At 47.9% G+C, this 26,400-nt stretch overlaps 1 protein-coding gene across 2 annotated transcripts in view; it reads left to right on the forward strand.

The window, feature by feature from the left end:
• The first annotated feature begins 142 nt into the window (after window positions 1-142).
• Window positions 143-26,400, forward strand: part of trmt1 (tRNA methyltransferase 1) — a 39,755-nt gene continuing 13,497 nt past the window's right edge. For both annotated transcript variants that reach the window (XM_080216742.1, XM_080216741.1), the window contains exons 1-15: window positions 143-210; window positions 3,620-4,005; window positions 6,365-6,420; window positions 6,533-6,666; window positions 10,067-10,254; window positions 11,939-12,054; window positions 14,537-14,649; window positions 14,735-14,883; window positions 17,313-17,396; window positions 18,594-18,663; window positions 19,634-19,768; window positions 20,811-20,896; window positions 22,882-22,990; window positions 23,131-23,207; window positions 25,340-25,459. In XM_080216742.1, coding sequence (XP_080072868.1) covers window positions 3,638-4,005; window positions 6,365-6,420; window positions 6,533-6,666; window positions 10,067-10,254; window positions 11,939-12,054; window positions 14,537-14,649; window positions 14,735-14,883; window positions 17,313-17,396; window positions 18,594-18,663; window positions 19,634-19,768; window positions 20,811-20,896; window positions 22,882-22,990; window positions 23,131-23,207; window positions 25,340-25,459 — 1,805 coding nt within the window. In that variant the 5' untranslated portion in view covers window positions 143-210; window positions 3,620-3,637. The remainder of the gene's footprint in view (window positions 211-3,619; window positions 4,006-6,364; window positions 6,421-6,532; window positions 6,667-10,066; window positions 10,255-11,938; window positions 12,055-14,536; window positions 14,650-14,734; window positions 14,884-17,312; window positions 17,397-18,593; window positions 18,664-19,633; window positions 19,769-20,810; window positions 20,897-22,881; window positions 22,991-23,130; window positions 23,208-25,339; window positions 25,460-26,400) is intronic.

The following is a 26,400-nucleotide window of genomic DNA, read 5'->3' on the forward strand; positions in this document are numbered from 1 at the left end:
CCGCCCCCTTTGCCCGCGAGGGGGTACACTTCCCATCAGGTCCCGCGCGCGCCCCGCGGCCCGCTGTCCACTTCCCATCAGGTCTCGCGCGCGGCCTGCCGTCCACTTCCCATCAATCTCCGCGCGCGGCCCGCGGTCCACTTCCCATCAGGCCACTCATCAAAATGGTGGCCCCCATCAGACTCTAGTCCTGCTGTCTGGACTGTTGGGGTGAGTGTGTGAAAAGTAAATTGCTTCATTAACTCTAGATTAAAAATATAGAAAACTTTACAAACGTATGTTATATGCAAATGAATTATCCCACCTGTTTATGGTTCAATGTCCATTGTCAGTTTAAATTTTAACCCCTCTTATAACATTTCCCCTCTGTATTTTCATACTTTTCCCCCCTGAGAGACAGAGAGAGGCTGGGGAGAGTGGGATAGTCCCACCAAGAATAATAGCTGAGTGGTCTCCCCCTCTGCTGTATAAGCTCCCCCTGGCTCCTTTTGTTCAGCACCTCACATCTCCCTGGTCTCCCAATCGCTTTTAAGAAATAAAAGGTTGTACGGTTTTGGGGAGGACCCTCTTGAAAATTCAGGTTCCTCACAAGGAAAGCCTGTTGTGCCCCATGGAAACCGGGAGCCACTTCAATTAGGTTAAGATCTTTTGAAAGAAACATAGTGTGTTTGCTGCATTCTGCTGGCAACCTTTTTAAAATCCCTTGCAAGATTGCTGCCATGTTTTCTGAGGCTCTGTCCTCCCTGTATCTTCCGTCTTAATGTGGCAGTGCATTTGTATCTCCTCATTGGACACCATCATCTCACCGCCCGCTCTTATCCTGTTCTTCGCAGCTTCTTACAATGCCTTTGTACCACCGAGCACCTAATGTTATTCAACAACTGTACAGTATCATCGTGTATGGATGTATGTATGTGTGTATATGCACATTGTCACATGACATGCACCCAATCACCCCCTCCTTCCCCACCTATCTGCAATCATTTCCCTCCCATCTTCCTCTATATTCAGATGATAATTGTTGCTCATAAGTTAGGAAACTGAACATAAGAAATAGGAGCAGGAGTAGGCCATCTAGCCCTTCGAGCCTGCCCCGCCATTCAATAAGATAATGGCTGATCTGTCGTGGCTCAGTTCCACTTTCCCGCCCTCTCCCCATAACCCTTAATCCCCTCTCTTATCAAGAACCCATCAACCCGCTTCTTAAAAATATTTAGCGAGGCAGCCTCCACCACTTCAACGGGCAGAGAATTCCAGAGATTCACCACCCTTTGAGTGAAGAAGTTCCTCCTCAACTCCGTTCTAAACCGCCCCCCTTTTATCTTGAGGCTGTGCCCCCTAGTCCTACTGTCTTTTTTGAGCGGGAAGAGTCTCTCCACCTCTATCCTATCCATCCCATTCATCATCTTATACGTCTCAATGAGATCTCCCCTCATTCTTCTAAACTGTAGTGAGTACAAGCCTAGTTTATTCAGCCTCTCCTCATAGCTCAATCCCCTCAACTCCGGTATCAGCCTAGTAAACCTCCTCTGCACTCCCTCCAGGGCCAAAATATCCTTGCGCAGGTGCGGCGCCCAAAACTGCACACAGTACTCCAGCTGCGGCCTCACCAATACCCTATACAGCTGCAGCAAGACCTCTCTACTTTTATATTCAATCCCCCTCGCTATGAAGGCCAGCATCCCATTTGCCTTCCTGACCACCTGCTGCACCTGCAAGCTGGGTTTTTGCGACTCATGCACAAGGACCCCGAGGTCCCTCTGCACCGTCGCCTGCTGCAGTTTTTCGCCACGTAAGTAATAGTCCTTCCTACCATTCTTCCTACCAAAGTGGACCACCTCACACTTGCCAACATTAAATTCCATTTGCCATTTCCTGGCCCATTCGCCCAGCCTATCTAGATCCTTCTGCAGACTCTCCACACCCTCCGCACAATTTGCCTTTCCCCCAATCTTGGTGTCATCAGCAAATTTCGACACCCTGCACTCGGTTCCCTCCTCCAGATCATCTAAGTAAATGGTAAATAGCTGAGGCCCCAGCACCGACCCCTGGGGCACCCCACTAGTCACCAACCGCCAATCCGAATAGCACCCATTGACCCCCACTCTCTGCCTCCTATTTGACAACCAATCCTCTATCCACGCTAACACCCTACCCCCAACTCCATGTCCCCTGACCTTCTGCAATAACCTCTTGTGAGGTACCTTGTCAAACGCCTTCTGAAAATCCAGAAAGACCACATCCACCGGCTCTCCTCTATCCGCTGCCCTAGACACATCCTCATAGAACTCCAGTAAATTTGTCAGACACGACTTCCCTTTAATGAAACCGTGTTGCGTCCGCCCTATCAAGCAATTCCCTTCAAGATGCCTCGCAATTTCCTCCTTAATGACGGATTCTAACATTTTACCTACCACAGACGTTAAACTAACCGGCCTATAATTCCCCGCCTTTTGCCTGGCACCCTTCTTAAACAACGGCGTAACATTAGCCGTTTTCCAATCTTCCGGCACTTCCCCGGAAGTACTGAGTCAGTGAAAATATCACTGGCGTTCCAATCTGATGAAGGAGCAGCGCTCCGAAAGCTCGTGATTCCAAGTAAACCTGTTGGACTTTAACCTGGTGTTGAGATATGACTTACTGCATTCAAACGTGTAACTGCAAGAAGGAATAAAGTGCCAACTGGATTAGTGGCAAAACTTCTCGCGTGCTTCTGTGCAATAGCAAACATCCACCATTGGACCAGATGCTAAATGAGGCTCTGTCTTTACTCTTGAAGAGGTGTGAAAGTCTAATGGCCACCACTAGAACCAGGGGAGTTCTCTGTGATGTCCTGGATGGCACGGTGGCCCAGTGGTTAGCACTGCTGCCTCACCGCGGCAGGGACCTGAGTTTGATTCCTGGCTTGGGTCACTGTGTGGAGTTTGCACGTTCTCCCCATGTTTGCGTGGGTTTCTTCCGGGTGCTTTGGTTTCCTCCCACAGTCCAAAAGACGAGCTGGTTGGGTGCATTGGCCCTCAGTGTACCCGAACAGGTGGCAGTGTGTGGCATCTGGGGTATTTTCACAGTAACTTCCTTGCAGTGTTAATGTAAGCCTACTTGTGACTAATAAATAAACTTAAAAATTTATCCTTCCAGCAACATACTTGAAGCATAAATTAAATCTGGTCTTTATTAAATTGCTGTTTGTGGGATCTTGCAGTGCGCAAATTTGCTTCTCCATTGCCTACAGTACAACCGACTCGAACAGCTTTCTCCTTGTTGCCATCAGACTTTTGAATGACCTACCTCCTATTAAGCTGATCTTTCTCTACATCCTAGCTATGACTGTAACACGTTCTACACCCTCTCCTTCTCTATGAATGGTATGCTTTGTCTGCATAGCGCACAAAAAACAATACTTTTCACTGTACACTAATACATGTGACAATAATAAATCAAACCAGAAATAGTGACTGAACTTCTAAAAGTGCAACGGGACATCCTGTAATTTAAAAGGCACTATATAAATGCAATCCTTTCCTAAGCAAACAGAAATGTGTCTTTCTGATGTTCCACTTACGATCTTTTCCTCTCCAGCCTTTCATTCTCTAATGGATTATTCTTTGTTTTTGCCTAGAGTTTAAAAGCAGAGTGTATGCTGGTGAACTGTGCGCCCCAGGTCAGATACTTTGTTCGCCGCACTTTGGGTGCAGCCTGGATTGTGGTGAGGAGAGCAGCCCGGGCAGAGCGCCCCCTTCACGGTGCGAGAGGGGAGAGCTGTGCAATGGAAGTGACGGAGGAGTCACAGGCAGAGTCGGACCTGACGTGTAGAAGCAACGGCAGTGATCCATGTCAGAAAGCCAGCCTTGTGGAGGCTGCTGTGGACTCCTTGCCAAATAGCCTAACTTTGCCAGGGATTAAGAATGAGGAGACTGTTATAAATGAAGGGAAGGCAGAAATTATCTTCCCCAGCGCCAATGAAGTATTTTACAATCCTGTGCAGGAATTTAACCGTGATCTAACGTGAGTACCTGGTGTTTTGGATCAACGTTAACATTGAGCCAGAATCCTAATTAAACTGTTAAAATGGATTCCAGTTTAAATGTTAATTTTCTCTGGTTTTATCTTTTGAAGTTATTTCTTTAAACAATGAACTTGTTAGCTACAAATTTAGAAGATGTAATGAGGGTTTCTTTCAAAATCTGAATGAAGACACACAATTGGTGTCAAGTTATTTCCACTTTCTGGGTAGATTTCTGCTGTTGTAAATTCTGATTCCGAATGTAACTTTTCCAGGGATGTCGTTCCTTCACCAAATCCACAAACTCGCTGCCCAGCCAAAGGGCTTCTGATTTGTGGTCTTTCTTTTATATTAAGTAAGATTCGGATATAAAATTTTTGAGTTGAGTTACGCAGATAGATTGGAGAGGTTGGGACTGTTCCTTTTTGAGAGGAGAAGGCTAAGGGGAGAGTTGGGACGTCTTGTTGAAGTTGTACAAGACGTTGGTAAGGCCACACATGGAATACTGTGTGCTGTTCTGGTCATCCTATTACAGAAAGGATATCATTAAACTAGAAAGAGTGCAGAAAAGATTTACTAGGATGCTACTGGGACTTGATGGTTTGAGTAATAAGGTGAGGCTGAATAAAGTGGGACTTTTTTCTCTAGAGCATAGGAGGCTGAGGGCCATATACAGGTCTATAAAATAATGAGGGGCATAGACAAGGTAGATAGTCATACCTTTTCCCAAAGGTAGGGGAGTCTAAAACTAGAGGGTATGGGTTTAAGGTGAGAGGCAAGAGATACAAAATGTCCAGAGGGGCAATTTTTTCACACAGAGGGTGGTGAGTGTCTGGAACAAACTGCCAGAGGTAGTAGTAGAGGCGGGTACAATTTTATTTTTTAAAAAGCATTTAGACAGTTACATGGATACGATGGGTATAGCAGGGGTCAGGGTGACTGAATGCTCGGCTGGTTGGAGGGACGTAGGGTCATAGTCTCAGTTTAAGGTTGGCCATTTTACAGTTGAGGAGCTTTCTTCAGTCAGAGTTGAGAGTCTTTGGAATGCTTGTTGTATGAGGAACGGTTGAAGACTCTGGGTCTGTACTAGTTGGAGTTCAGAAGGATGAGGGGGGATCTTATTGAAGCTTACAGGATACTGCGAGGCCTGGATAGAGTAGATGTGGTGAGGATGTTCCCATTAATAGGAAAAAACTAGAATCAGAGGGAACAACCTCAGGCTAAAGGGACGATCCTTTAAGACAGAGATGAGGAGGAATTTCTTCAGCCAGAGAGTGGTGAATCTGTGGAACTCTTTGCCGCAGAAGGCTGTGGAGGCCGGGTCATTGAGTGTCTTTAAGACAGACATAGAAAGGTCCTTGATTAATGAGGGGATCAGGGGTTATGGGGAAAAGGCAGGAGAATGGGGCTGAGAAAAATATCAGCCATGATTGAATGGCAGAGCAGACTCGATGGGCCGAGTGGCCTAATTCTGCTCCTGTGTCTTACAGTCTCTACTCCAGAGGCTTCTGGGTGACCAGTCATTGTGTGTAGGCAAGACTGAGATTTTTAGATGCTAAACAAATGCAGTGCTAGGAGGAGTGTGTGTCAGGGAGAAGTTGAGGTTGAAGATCAGCTCTGGTCTTACTGAATTACAGAACAGGCTTGTTTCCATAGTTCCCTGTGAGCATGGATGAAGTACAGACCTTTTTCCAGGGAGGTTGGAAAGATGTGCAGAGGAGAAAAGAACTGGCAGAGGGAGGGAGGGTGTTTTATACAGCACTGTCATGGTATAACCCACAGCACTCATAGCCTCCCTGATGTTTGAGGGGACCCCAGTTTCACATCTGCTGTTATCTAATCTCTGGGTGCAATGCTACAATAAAACCCTCATCACATTTAGGAAGCATTTAGGTGGAACACAAGGAAATGGGATAAGAAATATAGATGCTTGACGGCTGGGATGGACACAATGGGCCGAAGAGTCTCTTTCTGTGCTGGAAATCTTTATAAAGCTCAACGTGTTAGGGTGAGGTAGTGATCATTGAATCATAGAATCTCTGCAGTACGGAATGAGACCATTCGGCCTATCAAGTCTTTACCGACCACAATCCCATCCAGGGCCTGTTCCCATAACCCCACATATTTACTCTGCTAATCCCCCTGATACTAAGATCAATTTAGCACAGCCAATCAACCTAACCCGCACATCGCTGTGACCAGGATTCCTGCTCCGGATGCAGTCTGGTGTCTCTGGTTTGTGGGGAGGGGTGGGGTGAGGGGGGGGGAGGTGTCTGTGTCAAGGTACAGCTTTAATTCTATACTGCAGTCATTGCAATTTTAAGCATTTTCTCCCTCTCGCTCTTTCTCTCACCCTCTCAGGTGTGCTGTCATGACAGAGTTTGCTCGACAGCAACTGATGCCCAAGGGGATTCAGGGTGAGTGGAGTACACTTTGTTTTAACGGCGGGGGCGGGGGAGGTTCTGCTGCTCAGGGAGGGAGTGTAATAAGCGGATACGGTGATAACCAGCCTCAAAATGTTTTGTACAGTGCAGGTCCCTGGACAAGAAGAGAGGCAGAAGGTTGTTGTAAGTCTGGCAGAGAGCGAGTGCGCAGAAACTGTGGAGGGATCCAGAGAGGTGCCAGCGGTAAAGAGAACTGCCAGCGTAGGAGAGAAATGTGAGGTGAGGTCTTCTTCCCTTTGCCTGCTTTATGTCATTCTTGGGCAGAGATGTCACTGGCAAGGCCAGAATTTATTGCCCGTCCCTAATTACCCTTACAGAAGGTGATGGTGAGCCATCTCCTCCAATACGCTGAGAGCCTTTCATTTCACAGGGCGGTTAAGAGTCGGCCACATTCCTATGGGTGTGGAGTCACACGTAGGCTGTTATTGCCTTGACAAGTTACATTAATGTTTGTTCTGTGTCAAATTGCACTGTTACAGTTCAGAGAAATGTGTGACTGGTGTTAACAAAATGCTGAAAAATCTCAGCAGGTCTGGCAGCATCTGTAAGGAGAGAAAAGAGCTGATGTTTCGAGTCCAGATGACCCTTTGTCAAAGCTAAAAGGCATAGAAAGTGGGAGATATTTATACTGCAGGGGGAGGGAATGAAAGATGAGTCATAGCCACAGAAACCAAGGGAAAGGCTGCTAATGGCAGCCCCTAGAGAGAATAAAGGGCTTGAATGGCCAAACGGCAGAGAAGTCAAAATGAGGATGTTTTTGGTGGAGGTGGCAAGAGATTTAGAAAAGGGGAAGTGGAAAGGAAGGAGAATGAAGTAGGGGGAAGGAAAGAGTCGGGGGGAAGAAAAATGAAGAAAGACAATAAAGAAATGAAAGGTAGAGAACAGTAAAAAAGACAAAATAAAATGAAAACAGAAAGGTCAAGGTGGGGTGGAGCAAATCATCTGGAGTTGTTGAATTTGATGTAGAGACGGGATGTGCCGAGTCGGAAGATGAGATGCTGTTCCTCCAGTTTGTGTTGAGCTTCACTGGAACATTGCAGCAAGCCCAGGACAGACATGTGGACACGGGAGCAGGATCGGGTGTTAAAATGGCAGCAACTGGAAGGTCAGAGTCCTGATTGCTCACAGACCGAAGATGCTCAGCAAAGCGATTCCCCCCCAGTCTATGCTTGGCCTCTCCGAAATAGAGGAGACCACATCGGGAGCAGTGAATGCAATCCACCAAATTGAAAGAAATGCAAGAGAAAAGCTGCTTAACCTGGAATGAGTGTTTTAGACCTTAGAGGGGGACAGGCGTTACACCTTTGTATGGGATGGTGCCATGGGTGACGGTGACTGGTGTTAATGATCTCTGAGCACTGTCACCCCTGTTAATTTCTTAACTTGTTTATGGGTTTTCAAGAGTATATATCTTGGAGATAGCTGGGACACTGGGCTGGGTGCTGGGAGAGCTGTGAGGCTGAGCAACTCCATAAAGACTCTGAAGTCTTTTTCAGCTTCACAAACCAGCCTGGATCCTGGGACTGTAGGCCAGACTGGGTGAGGATGGCAGATTTCCTTCCATACAGTGACCCCTGATAGGTTTTTATGACAATCCAATAGTTTTACAGCCATATGAACTGATACCAGCTTTTTAATTTCCAATTTATTTAATTGAGTTTAAATTTCCAGCTGTCACCGTGGGATTTAAATTCATGTATCCAGATCATTTGCTCAAACCTCTGGATTGCTCACACACTAACAGCCACCATGTTTCAGAACAGGTTCTGAATTGTAGACTTCTCCATCGTGGTGTAATGAGTTTCAGCCCCATGTTAAATGCTGCCTGTTTTCAGTTGCTGGGGGAGGTCGGAGGCAGTGACACATTTGAATTTGAATCAGAATGATTGGTTTGTTGGTGCCCGGTGTATTGGATCTGAGGGTGGCACAGTGGTTTGCATTGCTGCCTCACAGCGCCAGGGACCGGGTTCAATTCCCGGTCATTGTCTTTGGGGAGACTCTGATCCACCTACCTAACTTTCACGAGACCGATTCCAGGGGTGAGAATCTTTTCTGCATCCTGTCAAGTACGTTCACATCATAATGGCACAGTGGTTAGCACTGCTGCCTCACAGTGCCAGGAACCGGGTTCAATTCCCAGCTTAGATCACTGTCTGTGCGGAGTCTGCACATTCTCCCCGTGTCTGTGTGGGTTTCCTCCGGGTGCTCTGGTTTCCTCCCACAGTCTGAAACACATGCTGGTTAGCATGCATCGGCCGAGCTAAATTCTCCCTCAGTGTACCTGAACAGGCACTGGAGTGTGGCGACTAGGGGATTTTCACAGTAACTTCACTGCCGTGTTAATGTAAGCCGACTTGTGACTAATGAATAAACTGAAGTAGCAGAGGATGGATCAGCTGATTTAACATGAAAATGCCAGCTTCCCTGATCAGTGCCATGGGTTCAGGAATGCTACCCAGTATAGAGCAGGGTGATCACCCATCTCTGTTACGCTAGATTCACTAGTTCATGGGATTGTCCAGGGCTCTGATAGCCTCTCTGTTATGGAGAGGAGGAAGAAACAGAGTTAAAGGCCAAATTTTGTTTCCTTTCCAGTTCCCTCAGTGCTGAGCTGGGGAAAGACATCATCTGCCTCGGAGGTAATGATTCACAAAGTGAATAGCTCAGCAGTGGGTACTGTCTCCTCCTGCACTGGGATCCAGTGCAGTGTGGGCTGCTAGTGAGTGCAGTGTGGATACCTCCAGCCCTTGGGTACAGTGCAGGGTGGGCTGCCAGTGAGTGCAGTGTGGGCACTGTGTCCTCCTGCCCTTGGGTACAGTGCAGGGTGGGCTGCCAGTGAGTGCAGTGTGGGCACTGTGTCCTCCTGCCCTTGGGTACAGTGCAGGGTGGGCTGCCAGTGAGTGCAGTGTGGGCACTGTGTCCTCCTGCCCTTGGGTACAGTGCAGGGTGGGCTGCCAGTGAGTGCAGTGTGGGCACTGTGTCCTCCTGTCCTTGGGCCCAGTGCCGTGCTGAATCCCACACTTCCATTTGCTTGTGACAGAAAGGCTTTGGTGATAGCTTGAGTTAGGAGTGAAATGGTGGTGAGGATCTGGTAAGGGGAGTAACTATGATCTTTGGCACTGGGGGAGAGGCACCGTAAGACATAGGGGCAGAATTAGGCCATTCGGCCTGTCAAGTTGATCCCCTTACCAATCAAGAACCTCTCTATCTCTGTCTTAAAGACACTCAATGACCCGGCCTCCACAGTCTTCTGCAGCAAAGAGTTCCACAGATTCACCACTCTCTGGCTGAAGAAATTCCTCTTTGAACTCGCGAGGGATTTTGGCCAATAGTTGGGTTTCTGAGTAAGAGGAAGTGTGACGGGGGTGTTGGGGGGGGTTGCGTGTACCTGTAAATATATCGAATTTACAGTGTGCAGCACGTCTCCTGATGGTTCTAAGGAGGGCCGGTTAAATATTTTTTGAGATGTTTTCTGATATTTGAAAATGCATTGGGAGCTGGAGGGGACTTGTGGATGTCACTGTAGGGGCTCCTGCCGCCTCACTCAGCATCTGTGTATAAAATGTCTAACACCTGCACATTGTGGTGTATATTTGAGCGTGTGTGTGTGTTTGTGCAGGGTGGGCTCCGTGTACTCGAGGGGCTGGCAGCGTCTGGGCTCCGCTCGATCCGGTTTGCCAAGGAGGTTCCTGGAATTCACAGCATCGTGGCCAATGACTTCTCTCCAAGGGCCGTGGAACTAATGAAGAGGAACATTGAGCTGAATGGAGTGGGACACTTGGTAACAGCCAGTTTGTCTGATGCAAGGTACTACGTAGCTGTTAGTTTTTATATAAGAGGGAGCATTGAAAGATTTGGGAGAGGGATTCCCCGGCCTCCGTATGACACGGTTCCCATGGCAGGAGGCAGCAGGCCAGCAGAATCTTCCTGCCAATGTCAGTGAGATTTCCCATCAATCCTACCCCACACCACCGGAAAACCCACGTTGGGAGTCCGCTGTCCGGGTGTGATCTGCAGAAACTTCCGGCCCTTGTTCCACCCAGCGCCTGTATTGGAGTCAGATTTATAAGGATAAATCCAGCGTTTCTGCAGCATCTTTCACTACTCTGGGAAATTCCAAAGCACTCGCTCCCCACTGGAGGATATACAGCATCCTGCTTCCCTATCGGGGGGAAGGGGAGGGATCAGGATGTTAAATTCGATGATCAGACTGAATGGTGGAGCAGGCTCGAAGGGCCGAATGGCCTACTCTGCTTCTAGTTTCTCTATTTCTCAACAAAGAGTCATTTGCTCCACAGTAAACTCCCAATAACAGGAGTACAACAAAGTGATGATATTTTCACATTGATTTAAGACAGGACACTGGGGAGAACTTCTCCTCTTCACAATATTGCCATGGGATCTTTACCCCTGTCCGAGAGGGCACAAGGCCCTGACCTCGGTTTGAGATCTCAGTCGAGGCCTGTACCTCTGACAGTGCAGCACATCCTCAGTCATGCTCGCCTGACAGTGCAGCACTCCCTCAGAGTGATCATATGAAATAGGAGCAGGAGTTCAACACTCAGCACCTGATGCTTGCTCTGCCATTGTTTTTATTTAATAGTGCCACAAACAGGCTTACATTAACACTGCAATGAAGTTACTGTGAAAATCCCCTAGTTGCCACATTCCGGCGTCTGTTTGGGTACACTGAGGGAGAATTTAGCACGGCCAATGCACTCTAACCAGCATGTCTTTCGGTCTGTGGGAGGAAACCGGAGCACCCGGAGGAAACCCACACAGGCACGGGAAGGGGGTGATGTGAAACATTACATAGTCAGCCTCGGCTGATGTGAGACATTAACAACAAAATCAGAAAATGCTGGAAAATCACAGCAGGTCTGACAGCATCTGCAGGGAGAGAAATAGAGCCAATGTTTCGAGTCTGAATGGTTCAAGGCTCAGACAAAGGTCATTCAGACTTGAAACATTGGCTCTGTTCTCTCTCCACAGATGCTGTCAGACCTGCCTGAGATTTTCCAGCATTTTCTGGGTAGTGAGAGGTGTTATCGAGTTAGTCCTGGTTGAGGCGAGACGTTACCTAGTTAGCACTGGATCGGGTGAAGCGCTGGCTGGGTGGCCCCGGGGCGGGGCGCTGGCTGGGTGGCCCCGGGGCGGGGCGCTGGCTGGGTGGCCCCGGGGCGGGGCGGGGCGCTGGCTGGGTGTCTCCAGGCGAGATGCTTCAGCGTCTCGAGGGGAAGGAGGGGATATTAAAAATTCTAAGGGAATCAGGATGTCAGATTGATGTAATCTCCAACAATCTGATTGGTTAACAGTACCGAGGATGTTAAAGCTTTCTAGATTCCAGTGCTTGGTCAGATCCTGGGCAGGCGATCCTGTCCGTCTGCTGTTTTATTAAATTTAAGCTTACAAATAAAACTGTTGTGATGTGAGAATGTGGAGAATACTAACGGGAAGGCTGGGACGGGGGGCTGTCTCTGTGTCTCTGCAGCATGCTCCTGTACCAATCCAAGAAGAAGTGGGACCGCTTTGATGTGATTGATCTGGATCCGTACGGAAGTCCATCGCAGTTCATAGACGCAGCTGTTCAAGCTGTGAGTGAGGGAGGTGAGAATCACGAGGCGATGGCTGGTCATTGGGATGTCAAACTCCTTATATTACAGAGCCACGTGGATGTTGGAGCACTCCGGCTGATGTGTGACCTAAAAACCTTCTGGTTTCTGCAACTTGTAGATAACGGCCTTGAAAAGGAGTCTTGCCTTTTTAAATTATTCATATGATGTGGGCCTTGCTGTCTGGGCCAGCATTTATTGCCCATCCCTGATTGCCCCTTGAGAAGGTGGCTTCTTGAATCACTGCAGTCCCTGTGGTGTAGGGACTGTAAGTATCTACAACACCAGGTTGATCGGGTGAAGGGGCAGCGCTCCGAAAGCTAGTGGCTTGTGCTACTAGATAAACCTGTTGGACTTTAACCTGTTGTTGCGAGACTTCTTATTGTGTTTATCCTAGTCCAATGCTGACATGTCTACATTGCGTAGGGACACCCACAGTGCTGTTAGAGAGGAGTTCCAGGACTTTGACACAGTGACAGTGAAGGAACGGCTGATAAATTTCCAAGTCAGGATGGTGAGTGGTTTGGAGGGGAACTTGCAGGTGATGGTGTCCCCCTGTGTCTGCTGCCCTTGTCCTTCTAGATGGAAGTGGTTGTGGGTTTGGAAGATGCTGCCTAAGGAGCCTTGGTGATGCAGTGCATCTTGTAGATGTTACACACTGCTGCTGTTCTGCATTAGCGATGGAGGGAGTGAATGTTTCTGGAAGGGATGACAATCAAATGAACTGTTTTAAGAACATAGGAATTAGGGAGCAGAGGGATGCAGGCAGTTGGTCTGGAAAGGACATGATCAGCACAGGCTTGGAGGGCCGAAAGGCCTGTTCCTGTTCTGTACTGTTCTTTGAATTAGGAGCAGAATTAGGCCATTCAGCCCTTCGAGTCTGCTCCGCCATTCAATCAGATCATGGCTGATCTCTCCCTGGCCTCAAATCCACCTCCCCACCTGTTCCCCATATCCCTTAACCCTGTTTTTATTAGAAATATATCTATCTCCTTCTTGAAGCCATTCAATGATTCAGACTCCACTGCGCTATGGGGCAGCGAGTTCCACAAATTCACCATTCTCCACGAGAAGTAGTTCCTACTCGTTCCAGTTTTAAATCTACTGCGCCTCAACCTATCCCTGTGACCTCTTGTTCCAGACTGTCCCACAAGGGGAAAGATTTGGTCTACATTTACTGTATAAATCTCATTTAGTATTTTATATACCTCAATCGGATCCCCTTTCCTTCTAAACTCCAGCGAGTACAAGCCCAAACTGTTTAATCCCTCCTCCTACGCCAACCCCTTCATCCCCAGAATCAATCTGGTGAACCCCCTCTGAACTGCCTCCAATGCCACCACATCCTTCCTCAAGTAAGGAGACCTGGATAATCTCAAGCCTTTGAGTGTTGTTGGAGCTGCCCCCATCCAGGCAGGTGGACAGTATTCCATCACACTCCTGACTTGTGCCTTGTAGATGGTGGACGGGCTTTGGGAAGTCAGATGGTGAGTTCAGAGCAGGAGAGAGGTGTGTGTTACAGTCTAGATGCTAAACTCCAGGTGGATTTCTTATCATCTGAATACACTTGCTGGGTAGTGAATCAAACATATTGAAGAATATTTTTCTTCAGTTTTGTTTTTGAATTGCTCTCTCTCCCTCTCTGACAATGGGGAATATTCCTCCTTCCGGAAGTGTAGATGTTTACTCTTCTCGTTTGTGATCTGAAGGAGGGGCCGGCTTGAGTTGTGTTTTGGAGGATTGAGTAGATTAATTTTTATTCATTTGTGGGACATGGGTGTTGCTGCCTATGCCAGCGTTTATTGCCCATCCCTAGTTGCCTCTTGAGAAGGTGGTGGTAAGCTGCTTCCTGAATCGCTGCAGTCTACGTGCCTTGGGTTGACCCACAATGCTGTTAGGGAGGTAATTCCAGGATTTTGACCCAGGAACAGTGATTTCCAGGTCAGGATGGTGAGTGGTTTGGAGGGGAACTTGCAGGTGGTGATATTCCCACATGTCTGCTGCCCTTGTCCTTCTAGATGGAAGTGTTTGTGTGTTTGGAAGGTGCTGTCTAAGGATCTTTGGTGAATTGCTGCACTGCATCTTGTCGATATTACACACTGCTGCGACTGAGCGTTGGTGGTGGAGGGAGTGGATGTTTGTGGATGTGGTGCCAATCAAACGGGGCTGCTTTGTCCTGGATGGTGTTGAGCTTCTCGAGTGTTGTTGGAGCTGCACCCATCCAGGCAAGTGGGGAGTATTCCATCACACTCCTGACTTGTGCCTTGTAGATGGTGGACAGATTCTGGGCAGTCAGGAGGCGAGTTACTCACTGCAGTATTCCCAGCCTCTGATCTGCTCTTGTAGCCACTGTGTTTGTGTGGTGAGTCCAGTTGAGTTTCTGGTCAATGGTTACCCCAAGAATGTTGACAGTGGGGGATTCAGTGATGGTAACTCCATTGAATGTTAATTAACTGTGATGCTCTTGAGTCTTTTAGGGCTGCTTTGTGTCACGTGTACAGATATGGCAGTGATGGCTGGCAATAGCGGTGAGACCTGTTACAGTAAATATGGAGCCATGTCGCTGAAATCCAAGTTTTGTCACGAGATGGTGAGTTCCAGCTGGTTCAGGATCTCTGCTAAGTGTCTCATTGTGTGGCAGCGTCTCTCACCCCGATCTTGTTCCACTGCCACAGGCGCTGCGCATCATCCTACACAACCTGGACCTCCGCGCAAACTGCTACCAGCGATATATCGTTCCGATCCTCTCCGTCAGCGTCGATTTCTATATCCGAGTGTTTGTGCAGGTCTTCACAGGACAGGCTCGGGTTAAAGCATCTGCCAGGTATGATAACTGGGTGAGGCCTAATCGGTCTGCTTGATGTTTGAGGCTTAAGTGTAAGAAAGGAGCAGGAGGAGGCCATTTGGCCCTTCGAGCCTGCTCTGCCATTCAGTATGATCATGACTGATCCTCGATCTCAAAGCCATATTCCTGTTTCCTTCCGATACCCCTTGGTCCCGTTAAAATCTAAAATATTATCAACTTTTATCTCAGCCTCCACAACCTTTTAAAGTTTAAAGATTATTTATTATGAGAACATAAGAAATAGGAGCAGGAGTAGGCCATCTAGCCCTTCGAACCTGCCCCACCATTCAATAAGGTTATGGCTGATCTGAAGTGGATCAGTTCCACTTTCCCACTTTCTCCCCATAACCCTTAATTCCCTTAGTATCACAAGCAGGCTTACATTACATCAGGTGGCATGGTAACACAGTGGTTAGCACTGCTGCTTCACAGCGCCAGGGACCTGGGTTCAATTCCTGATTTGGGTCACTGTCTGTGTGGAGTTTGTATGTTCTCCCCGTCTCTGTGTAGGTTTCCTCCGAGTGCTCCGGTTTCCTCCCACAGTCAGAAAGAAGTGCTGGTTAGGGTGCATTGACCTGAACAGGTGCTGGAGTGTGGCAACTAGGGGAATTTCACAGTGACTTCATTGCAGTGTAATGTAAGCCTTACTTGTGACTAATAAATAAACCTTACTTTCCTTTTACATTCACACTGCAATGAAGTTCCCTTAGTGACCACACTCTGGTGTCTGTTCGGGTACACTGAGGAAGAATTTAGCATTGCCAATGCACCCTAATCCGCACATCTTTTGGACTGTGGGAGGAAACTGGAGCACCCAGAGGAAACCCACACAGACACAGGGAGAATGTGCAGGCTCCGCACAGACAGTGACCCAAGCTGGGAATCGAACCCAAGTTTTTGGCGCTGTGAGAACAAAGAACAACACAGCACGGGAAACAGGCCCTTCGGCCCAACGAGCCCGCGCCGCCGTCCCACTGTCTCAGTGTCCTATTCATGATTTTAGCCTATGCCTAATGTGCGAGGATCAGGGAGGTCCAATTTAGGGACAATTTAGTACCCAATCAATCAGCCTAAAAGCACATCTTTGGGGATGTGGGAGGAAACCGGAGCACCCGGAGGAAACCCACGCAACCACGGGGAGAACGTGCAAACTCCCACAGACACAGGCCCAAATCCATGTGTCCGCACAGCAACAGAGATAGTCTCTGAGCTGTCATGTTGCCCTCGAGATGGTCCAGTTCAAGCACACTAACGACATGAAGCAATAGGCAACTCCCGAAGCAACGTCCAAGAGCAGCCCACTACAACCTGCCGCATGCATGCCCCTTGCTGGACTTAAATGCCTGTGGAGACAAAAAAATTTATTATTAAACAGGCAAAGACTAACATCCCTGAGGCAAAACGTATTCCCAAGCCTACAATGTTTAGTAAGGCCTACTATATCCCCCTATATGTAGCCCGCTCATGTGGCTGTCTAAGTGACTCTTAAACAACCCTAGCGTGCCTGCTTCCACCACCTTACTCGGCAATGCATTCCACACCCCCACTACCCTTTGTGTGAAAAACTGCCCTCTAATATTTGTCTTATACCTAGCCCCCCTCACCCTAAGCCCGTGACCCCTCGTTCTATCCATTTCTAATAGCGGAAAAAGCTTACCACCATTTACTCTATCTATCCCCTTCATAATCTTATAAACCTCTATTAGATCCCCCCTAACCAAGCAGTACTAACCACCATGTGCCCAGTGAACTAGTTATCGTCATCACCATTACTGAGACCAGCTTTTGAATTCCAAATTTTATTAATTAATTGAATTTAAACTCCATCAGTTGCCATGGTGGGATTTGAACCCCCACATCAGAGTTTAAAAATACCCAACACTGAGTGGCAGCATCCAGGTTTAACAATTCCCCCCTGGAGTTTAGCGCAGTGCACCCTCTCCTGTCCCTCGGAGGAGGTTAACTCACAGGCAGAGATTTGAGTCCATGTTTTGATTTGATTTATTATTGTCACATGTATGCAGTGAAAAGTATTGTTTCTTGCGCACTAAACAGACAAAGAACACCGTTCCTAGAGAAGGAAAGGAGAGGGTGCAGAATGTAGTGTTACAGTCATAGCTAGGGTGTAGAGAAAGATAAACTTAATAAGGGGTTGGTCCATTCAAAAGCCTGATAGCAGCAGGGAAGAAGCTTGAGTTGGTTAGTATGTGACCTCAGACTTTTGTATCTTTTTTCCCAACGGAAGAAAGTGGAAGAGAGAATGTCTGGGGAGCGTGGGGTCCTTAATTATGCTGGCTGCTTTTCTGAGGCCACCTGGCATGTTCAGTGGGGAAATGTGTTGGTGTCACTGGGTTTTTTGTATGTTGTGGAGGCTGTGTGTGTCTGAGCTGTGTGATTCTCTGTTACAGTAAGCAGGCTCTGGTGTATCACTGTGTGGGTTGTGGCAGCTTCCATATTCAGAGGATGGGCAAAATGGTCAGCCATGGTAACAAGTAAGTGACAGTTTCTCTTTGTAAAATAATTATGTAACGTTTGCCCATTTTGTTTGTCTACCGAGAATAAAATCATAGAATCCCTACAATGCAGAAGGTGGCCATTTGGCCCATTGAGCCTATCCTACCCATGTCCTATCTCCACAACCCTATGCATTTACCCTAGCTAATCCCCCTGACAGCAAAAGGCAATTTAACGTGGCCAGTCCATTTAATCCATACATCTTTGGACTGTGGGGGGAAACTGGAGCACCCGGAGGAAATCCACGCAGACACGGGGAGAACTCTGCACAGTGACCCGAGGCCGGAATTGAACCCGGTCCCAATTGCTGAGAGGCAGCCGTGCCAACCAGTGTGCTGATCTCTTGGTTATGATGGTATCCCAGTGATAATGGAATGCTCTGCCCTGCAGACTGGTGGCGCTTGATAAAGAGAGACCTTTCCAAGTCTCTGGCTGCCTTTTCTGGTGGATGGCGAAGATCCCAAGACACAGTCCAGGAGAGTTCTTCCTGAATTTTATCCCTCGGCCAACAGTATCTACAAAAGTATGTGATCTGCTGTGTGGCTTCCTGTGGGATCTTGCTGCCTTCAGACTGACTGCTGTGACAGTGAGTTCTCTTCATTGTCTGTAAAGCAGGTTCGGTCGTCCTGAAGTTGTGAAAGGCGCTATCGAAATTCAAGTACTTTCCCGCACTGGATGAGTCCAGCTGTGGCGCTGCTTTGGATGCCGAGGTTAGTGGCAAGGGACACAGATCCGAGGGGATGAGCCTGCCCTTGACAACATTTTCATAATACAATTACTCCTCAACTGAAAAGTTACCCTGTTAAATTGAAACTAACCGTGCTGAACTGAACACACACTTCCAGCGGTGTGTACATTTCCATCGTCACATCCCTGCTTTTTGCATTCAGTACCTCACCCAATAAAGGAAAGCGTTTCCTCTGCTCTGTAACCACCTTGTTCACCTGTCCTGCTGCCTCTGGGGACCTGTGGACAATGCCCTCCGAGACCCCACTCTCCCTCAGCCCCTCTCTAGCTCCCTGGCTTTCTTTTCCCTCCCCCAACCACACATCACAAATATTTCACTGACTGTGAGGTGCGTTGGCCACGTCCTGAGCTTGTGAAAGCTGCCGTATGTTTAAAAATCCTCCTTTTCTCGCAGTAAAGTAACCTGGGATAATCTTGTTCTTCTCCAGCTTCAAATACACAGCCAGCACTGGGCCACCAGTGGGAGCAGAATGTGAACATTGCCACCAGAGACACTTGGTAAGAGAGCCCATCAATTCTTTGTCTGCTGGGTGAACTGTATGTATAACCATCCTGCACTCCTGTTATCCACTTTTATTACAATTTTCCAAAGTCATTGTGAAATTGGACACTATTCTCAGCCGGTTCCAGTGGTTTTCTGGTGTTCTATCAGAAATTGGCCAACTCAGATAATAACTACAGCTGGTACGTGAGTGCAAACTTTTGTATCTTTTTCCCGACGGAAAAAGGTGGAAGAAAGAATGTCCGGGATGCGTGGGGTCCTTGATTATGCTGCTGCTTTTCCCGAGGCAGCGGGAAGCATTAATGTCCCCAGAGCGTTAATCTTGCCCTCTGGATTACTAGTCTAGTTGTGACGTTACCACCATCTCCCTACACTTCTCCTCTGTATGATGTGGAGTTGCTGGTATTGGACTGGGATAGGCACAGTAAGCAGTCTCGCAACAAGATTTATTTGGTAGCACAAGCTTTTGGAGCACTGTCCCTAGGCACTCACCTGATGAAGGGGCAGCGCTCCAAAAGCTTGTGCTACTGAATAAAGCCATTGGACTTTAACCTGGTGTTGTGAGAGTACTTGCTTCTCCTCTGTAAACAGAATCAATGGACGGGAGGCTGGTTTGCGTGATGGACTGGGCTATGTTCACGATCTTTTGTAGTTTCTTGCAGTCTTGGGCAGAGCAGGAGTCATACCAATCTGTGATACAACAGGAAGGATGCTTTCTATGGTGCATCTGTGAAAGTTGGTGAGAGTCGTAGTGGGCAGGTCGAATTTCAGGATATGAGGCCCAGCACTGGCAGGTGGATGGCACTGGGGGAAGAAACTCTGAGCTGCCAGAGATCAGAGGGTGGTTGTGGAGGTGAGACTGGAAGAGGGAGAGTAGAACAGCCTGTGTCGAGGTGTTCACCAAGGGAAGGATCTGCCCTTGTGCTGTTTTGGTCGTGGGTGATGATATCCCTCCTCTGGTTCCAGCTCGGTGGTCCAATCTGGGCAGCGCCAATCCATGACCAGGATTTTGTCCGGAGAGTTCTGGAATCAATGGAACACAGCCCACAGCGATTCAAGACTTCAGACCGGATACTGGGCATGCTCAGTATGGTCAAAGAGGTGAGTGTGTGCGATGTTTCTTTCCTGGTCCAAGCTGGACTGGGCAGATTAACGGAGGGGAGACTGAGCAAATGCAATGCTTGGGTAAATTACACCAGAATGAACACCTTGCATTTATGTAGCTGCTTGCCACATCCTCAAACTGGCATGCCATGAGTTTCTATTCAAGGCCAGCAATGATGCAGGAGACCATTCGGCCCGTTGTGTTCCTGCTGTCATGTAGGCAAATGCAGCTGCAGTTTATGAAGCAGTTCGCTTCTGAACGTTTTTTTAATATAAATATTTCTAGTATCCTGAAACTTTGCACTGCTGCCTCACAGCTCCAGGGACCCGGGTTCGATTCCCAGCTTGGGTCACTGTCTGTGTGGAGTTTGCACATTCCCCCCGTGTCTGCGTGGGTTTCCTCCAGGTGCTCCTGTTTCCTCCCACAGTCCAGAGATGTGCGGGTTAGGGGGATTGGCCGTGCTAAATTGCCCCTTAGTGTCGGGGGGGTTTAGAAGGGTGAAATATGTGGGATTATGGGCTTAGGTTATGGGTGGATTGGACATGCTAAATTAACCCTTAGTGTCCCGGGGTGTGCCAGGTTAGAGGGATTAGCAGAGTAACCAAGTGGGGATAAGGCCTGGGTGGGAGATGCAGATTCGATGGGCCAAATGGCCTCCTTTTGCACTGGAGGTTTCTATGTTTCTATTCCTCTTGAGCACCTTCGCCCTGCTCCCTTTTCCCCGTCCCAGGCAATTACTCCCTCAGCTGTGTCTATCCTGTGCTCTGGAACTCCCTCCCTTCTCCATCTCCTTTAAGACCCACTGTCATGAGGAAGCCTTTGATTGCTCTTCCTCCAGTCCCTCAGCTCCTTCATTGATTCAGCAGCCGTTTTGTTTTTTGATTGGTGTTTTCCTGTTGAAGGTACAAGTTGGTTTAAGTGGTGCGCTATTTACTTCCCCCCCCGTCGTGCTGTGGGTAATGTGGCAGATTATCTCATTACACTACCGAGGAATCCATCCATTTTAAGCTTCACTTAAACTTGGTTTCTGTTTACCAGGAGTTGCCCGACTGCCCTTTGTACCACACCATGGACCAGCTGAGCAGCGTTATCCACTGTAATACACCGTCCCTCCTGCAGATGAGGTAGGGCTTTTAATATGAAGACACAATAAATAAAGTAAGTTGGCTTTGGTGATTCCTGGTGGTTCCCCTGCTAAACATGCAGTGTTTGTAATCTTGGATGAGTGGCTGTGGGCAGGAGGCTGGTAAACTGGGAAACCCTCAGTGCTCTCCATCTCAGAGGGGTGACTGTCTCTTTTTGAGTGACTGAGTTTATTTTACGTAGGTATGGCTGAGGAACTGGTGAGAAGGCTGTAACTCTGAGGTATGGAATATTTGGGTGGCACAGTGGGTTAGCACTGCTGCTTCACAGCGCCAGGGACCCGGGTTCGATTCCCAGCTTGGGTCACTGTCTATGTGGAATCTGCACCTTCTCCCCATGTCTGCGTGGGTTTCCTCCGGGTGCTCCAGTTTCCCCCCACGCTTCAAAGATGAGCAGGTTAGGTGGATTGGCCATGCTAAATTGCAGCCATGCGAAATTGCCTCTTGGTGTAGATTAGGGGGAATTAGTGGGGTATATGTGCGAGGTCACAGGGATAAGGCGGTGTAGAGCTGATGGGCTAAATGGCTTCCTGCACTGTAGTGATTCTATGATATTGGATCGTGAGCTGGAAGAAAGGATTGTGTGGGGTTGAGATATTCACCTGGCAGAAAGAAGCAGTGATGGACTTTAACAGTGGGGGTGGAAAATGAATAGAGTCAGTGTTCAATGATGGATATTTAATATTGATGGGTGTAACTGGCTGGGGGAGGGTGAGGGTGGATGAAAGGGATTTATAATAGTTTGTGCTTACAGCTTGAGGTACTGAGTTCAAATCCAGCACAGGCAGGCAAGTGAAATGAAAGATGTTTTGTCCTTTGCCAGGTGCAGAGTGGCCGCTAGCATGTTCATAACTCAACCCCAATCAGCACCGAGTTAGTGCTTTGCAAAGGACACCAATAAGGTGGGTTTGTAGGGGGTGCTGCTTTGATTAGGGCCAATGTGTAGAGGGCGATATACTCCATTTTATCTGTGCTGTACCTGCCCTGGATAGGAGCACGGAACTTCAGAGCAAGAATAGGCCATTCAGCCCTTCAAACCTACACCTTCGATATGATCACAGCTGATCCAAAAGTCTGAGGTCACGTACCAACCGACTCAAGAACAGCTTCTTCCCTGCTGCTGTCAGACTTTTGAATGGACCTACCTCGCATTAAGTTGATCTTTCTCTATACCCTAGCTATGGCTGTAACACTACATTCTGCACTCTCTCCTTTCCTTCTCTATGAACGGTATGTTTTGTCTATATAGCGTGCAAGAAACAATACCTTTCACTGTATACTAAGACGTGTGACAATAATAAATCAAATCAAAAGATCTGGTTGTGAAAGCTTTACTCTGCTTCCCTGCACTGTGATGTGGAGATGCTGGCATTCCCTGCACTGTCCCAGGGGGTGATTTCTTTTCTGAATTACAGATATTTTGGGTTTTTTATTCATCCGTGGGATATGGGTGTTCTTGGCTGTCCAGCATTTATTGTCCATCCCTAGTTGCCTGAGGGCAGTTGAGAGTCAACCACATTGCTGTGGCTCTGGAGTCACATGTAGGCCAGACCAGTTAGGATGGCAGATTTCCTTCCCTAAAGGACATTAGTGAACCAGATGGGTTTTTCTGCCAATTGACAATGGTTTCACGGTCATCAGTAGATTCTTAATTCTAGATTTTTTTATTGAATTCAAATTCCACCATTTGTCGTGGCAGGATTCGAACCCAGGTCCCCAGAACGTTAGCTGAGTTTCTGCGTCAATAATACGGTTAGGCCATCGTCTCCTCGTTTTATTTCAGTTGTTGTGAAAGATCAGATTAGTTTTATGTTTCCTAGCTTTAAGTGCAGAATGATGATCCCCGTAAATCCCCCCGCCCCCTCGTCCTCCAGCTCCTTGAACACTTAAAGCTGAGTAAATGTGAATTTGATCTCAATTTTGAGGAATGATTTCAATCTCTCTATTCTCCCCCTGCCTATTATTAGATCTGCCTTGCTCCACGCTGGTTATCGAGTCTCCCTCTCTCACGCTTGTAAAAAAGCTGTCAAAACTGACGCGCCATCTTCGACGATCTGGGACATTATGAGGTGCTGGGTAAGTGGTGAATCTATGGATGTTCTGAATGGTTAGGTGTGAGACACGGTGAAATGCGAATGAAACGTGTGCGTGGAAGGAGCTTTGGAAGGACTGTGTTTTCTGAGTGAGTGTTAATCCGGATTGTATTTCTGGTACAGGCAAAGATACACCCAGTGAAGCGAGAGAAACTGTCCGAGAGTAGTCCTGCCTTTCGAATCCTCAGCAAAGAGCCTGTGTAAGCTGTTTCTAACATTTACTGTGATGTGGGGAAGCTGGCGTTGGACTGGGGTGGGCACAGTAAGAAGTCCCACAAGTCTCCATTCACCTAATGAGGGGGTAGCGCTCTGGAAGCTTGTGATTCCAAATAAACCTGTTAATGTTTACTGTCAGTGTTGGTAAATGCACTGGTTTGTGTGGGATTAGAGTCTGTTCCTGGTCTGTGCTGAGTGAGTTGGCCAATGTTCAAGTGAGGGTAGGACTGGGGCACAAGAATGAAACTCTTTGTCCTGTGGATCCCATTGAAATGCGAAGGTTGAGTGTAGGTAAAATCAGACTTAGCCACGATTGCAGATTTTTCTTGAGATTAATTCGTGGAACATGGGTGTCGCTTGCTGGCAGCATTTATTGCCCATCCCTAATTGCCCTTGGAGAGCAGCTGAGAGTCAACCACATCGTTAGACCGTAAGATATAGGAGCAGAATTAGGCCACTCGGCCCATCGAGTCTGCTCCACCATTCAATCATGGCTGATATTTTTCTCATCCCCATTCTCCTGCCATTTCCCTATAACCCCTGATCCCCTCATTAATCAAGAACCTCTCTATCTCTGTCTTAAAGACACTCAATGACCCGGCCTCCACAGCCTTCTGTGGCAAAGAGTTCCACAGATTCATCACTCTGTGGCTGAAGGAATTCCTCCTCGTCTCTGTGGATTGTCCCTTTAGCCCAAGGTTGTGGCCCCTGGTTCTAGTTTTTCCTACTTTTGGAAGCATCCTGTCCACGTCCACTCTATCCAAATCCACAGTATCCTGTAAGTTTCAATAAGATCCCCCCCTCATCCATCTAAACTCCAACGAGTACAGACCCAGAGTCTTCAGCCATTACTGTGGCTCTGGAGTCACATGTAGGCCAGACCGGGTAAGGACGGTAGATTTTCTTCCCTAAAGGACATTAGTGACCCAGATGGGTTTTTCCAACAATGGTTTCATGGTCATCAGTAGATTCTTAATTCCAGATATTTTTAAATTCCATCATTGCCAGGATCCCCAGAACATTAGCTGAGTTTCTGGATTAATAACCTAGTGATGATACACTGGACAATCGGCTCGCCTTTCATGCAGCTAATGTTCAATGTCCAGTGCGAAGGGTTATTGTTTGGAACAAATGGCTTTGGACCCAAAGGGGGTATTTCTTGCCTCGTGTCTATTGCAGACTCAATGATTGATCACTAGTCAATAACTCCATTCAGGAAGTGAATACCTAAATCAGGGCTTCCCAAGCTGTGTCACTAGATGACAGAAAGCTGCAAGGCCCTTTTGAACGCTCACACAGTATAAAATGGACGCTGTGACCCAACGGACGGATTTTTGAGGTCTGATTCTTGCCACCAAAGGGAAAAATCCTGCAGCTTAAACACTTCACACCTCACCCTCCACCTTCCCCACTCAACCTTCTTGAGTGCAATAGATGTTGGTCTAGCCAGCAACACCCACATCCCATGAATGAATTCTTCAAAATCAGCTCTTGTGGCCACATTAGGGGTGGCACAGTGGTTAGCACTGCTGCTCACACTGCCAGGCAGCAGGTTCAATTCCAGTCTTGGATCACTGTCTGTGTGGAATCTGTACGTTCTCCCCATGTCTGCGTGGGCTTCTTCCAGGTGCTCCGGTTTCCTCCCACACTCCAAAGATGCGTGTGTGGGTTAGGTGGATTGGCTGTGCTAAATTGCCTCATAGTGTCAGGGGGATTAGCAGGTAATTACAGGTCACAGGGATAGGGCTTGGATGGGACTGTTGTGGGGGCAGGCTCAATGGGCTGAATGGCCTCCCTTTGCACTGTAGGGATTCTATGATTGGGACGTTCAGTGGAGTTGTACTAGGAGAGGGTTTGTAAAAAACACTGTCCTAAGCTGATAGACTGATGTCCAGGGTTGCTGTAATAACTAATCTCACCCTAACTGAGGTACAATTCTGCGCAACTGTTTAATGCTCGATTTTTTTTTTAACCAAATGCGTAATGGGAATTTTCTTTTGGAGTTTTGGATGGTGCTCCCTTTTCCCGTGTCCAATTTCTTCAGGAATGTTGTATTCCTCACAGTGCAAGTCCCTCCCTTTCCAGCGAGCTTTTACACCTGCCTCGTGTTTCTCAGCCTGCAGGCTTGCTTCGATATCCGGGAAGATGCGAATCCCAAATCCAGGAAGCAAGGGCTGAAACGCTTCCAGGAAAACCCAGAAGCCAACTGGGGACCGAAGGCTAGAGCCAAAGCCGGGTAAGATTCTAGCTGGGAACGAGCTTGGGCTGGATGGGGTTGGGGGGGCTGCATTGGGTTAAGGGGGCTGGGGAGGGGTGGGCTTTCTTGTCTTTTTTTTAAGTTTTACTTGGAACGGTGGGGACTAGGAATGACTTGTGCCTGTCATGTCTCTGAGTGAGTCAGCTTTCTGTCTGGACCAGTGATTGCTTTTTCACCTGAGTTTCTCCATGTACTCACTCCAGACTGTGTGGAACACCATGTACTTGTGTTGTGAGAATAAGAACATAAGAAATAGGAGCAGGAGTAGGCCATCTAGCCCTTCGAGCCTGCCCCGCCATTCAATAAGATCATGGCTGATCTGAAGTGGATCAGTTCCACTTTCCCGCTTTCTCCCCATAACCCTTAATTCCCCTGTCTATCAGAAACCTATCTACCCGTGACTTAAATATATTTGGCGAGGTAGCCTCCACCACTTCAATGGGCAGAGAATTCCAGAGATTCACCACCCTTTGAGTGAAGAAGTTCCTCCTCAACTCTGATCTAAACTGTGTCCCCCCCCCCACCCCCCCACCCCCCCACCCCCCCACCCCTTATCCTGAGGCTGTGCCCTCTAGTCCTGCTATCCATTCTAAGCGGGAAGAATCTCTCTACCTCTACCCTATCCATCCCCTTCATTATCTTATACATCTTTATAAGATCCCCCCTACCCAGTCTATTTAATCTCTCTTCATAGTCCAACCCCCTCATCTCCGGTATCAGCCTAGTGAACCTCCTCTGCACTCCCTCCAAGGTCAATATATCCTTTCGCAAATGTGGCGACCAAAACTGCACACAGTACTCCAGCTGCAGCCTCACCAGTACTCTGTACAGTTGCAACAAGACCTCTCTACTTTTATATTCTATGCCCCTCGCTATAAAGGCCAACATTCCATTCGCCTTCTCGATCACCTGCTGCACCT

Source organism: Carcharhinus amblyrhynchos, chromosome 33 (assembly GCF_965287045.1).
Source record: "Carcharhinus amblyrhynchos chromosome 33, sCarAmb.v2.hapA, whole genome shotgun sequence".
NCBI classification, from domain to species: domain Eukaryota; kingdom Metazoa; phylum Chordata; class Chondrichthyes; order Carcharhiniformes; family Carcharhinidae; genus Carcharhinus; species Carcharhinus amblyrhynchos.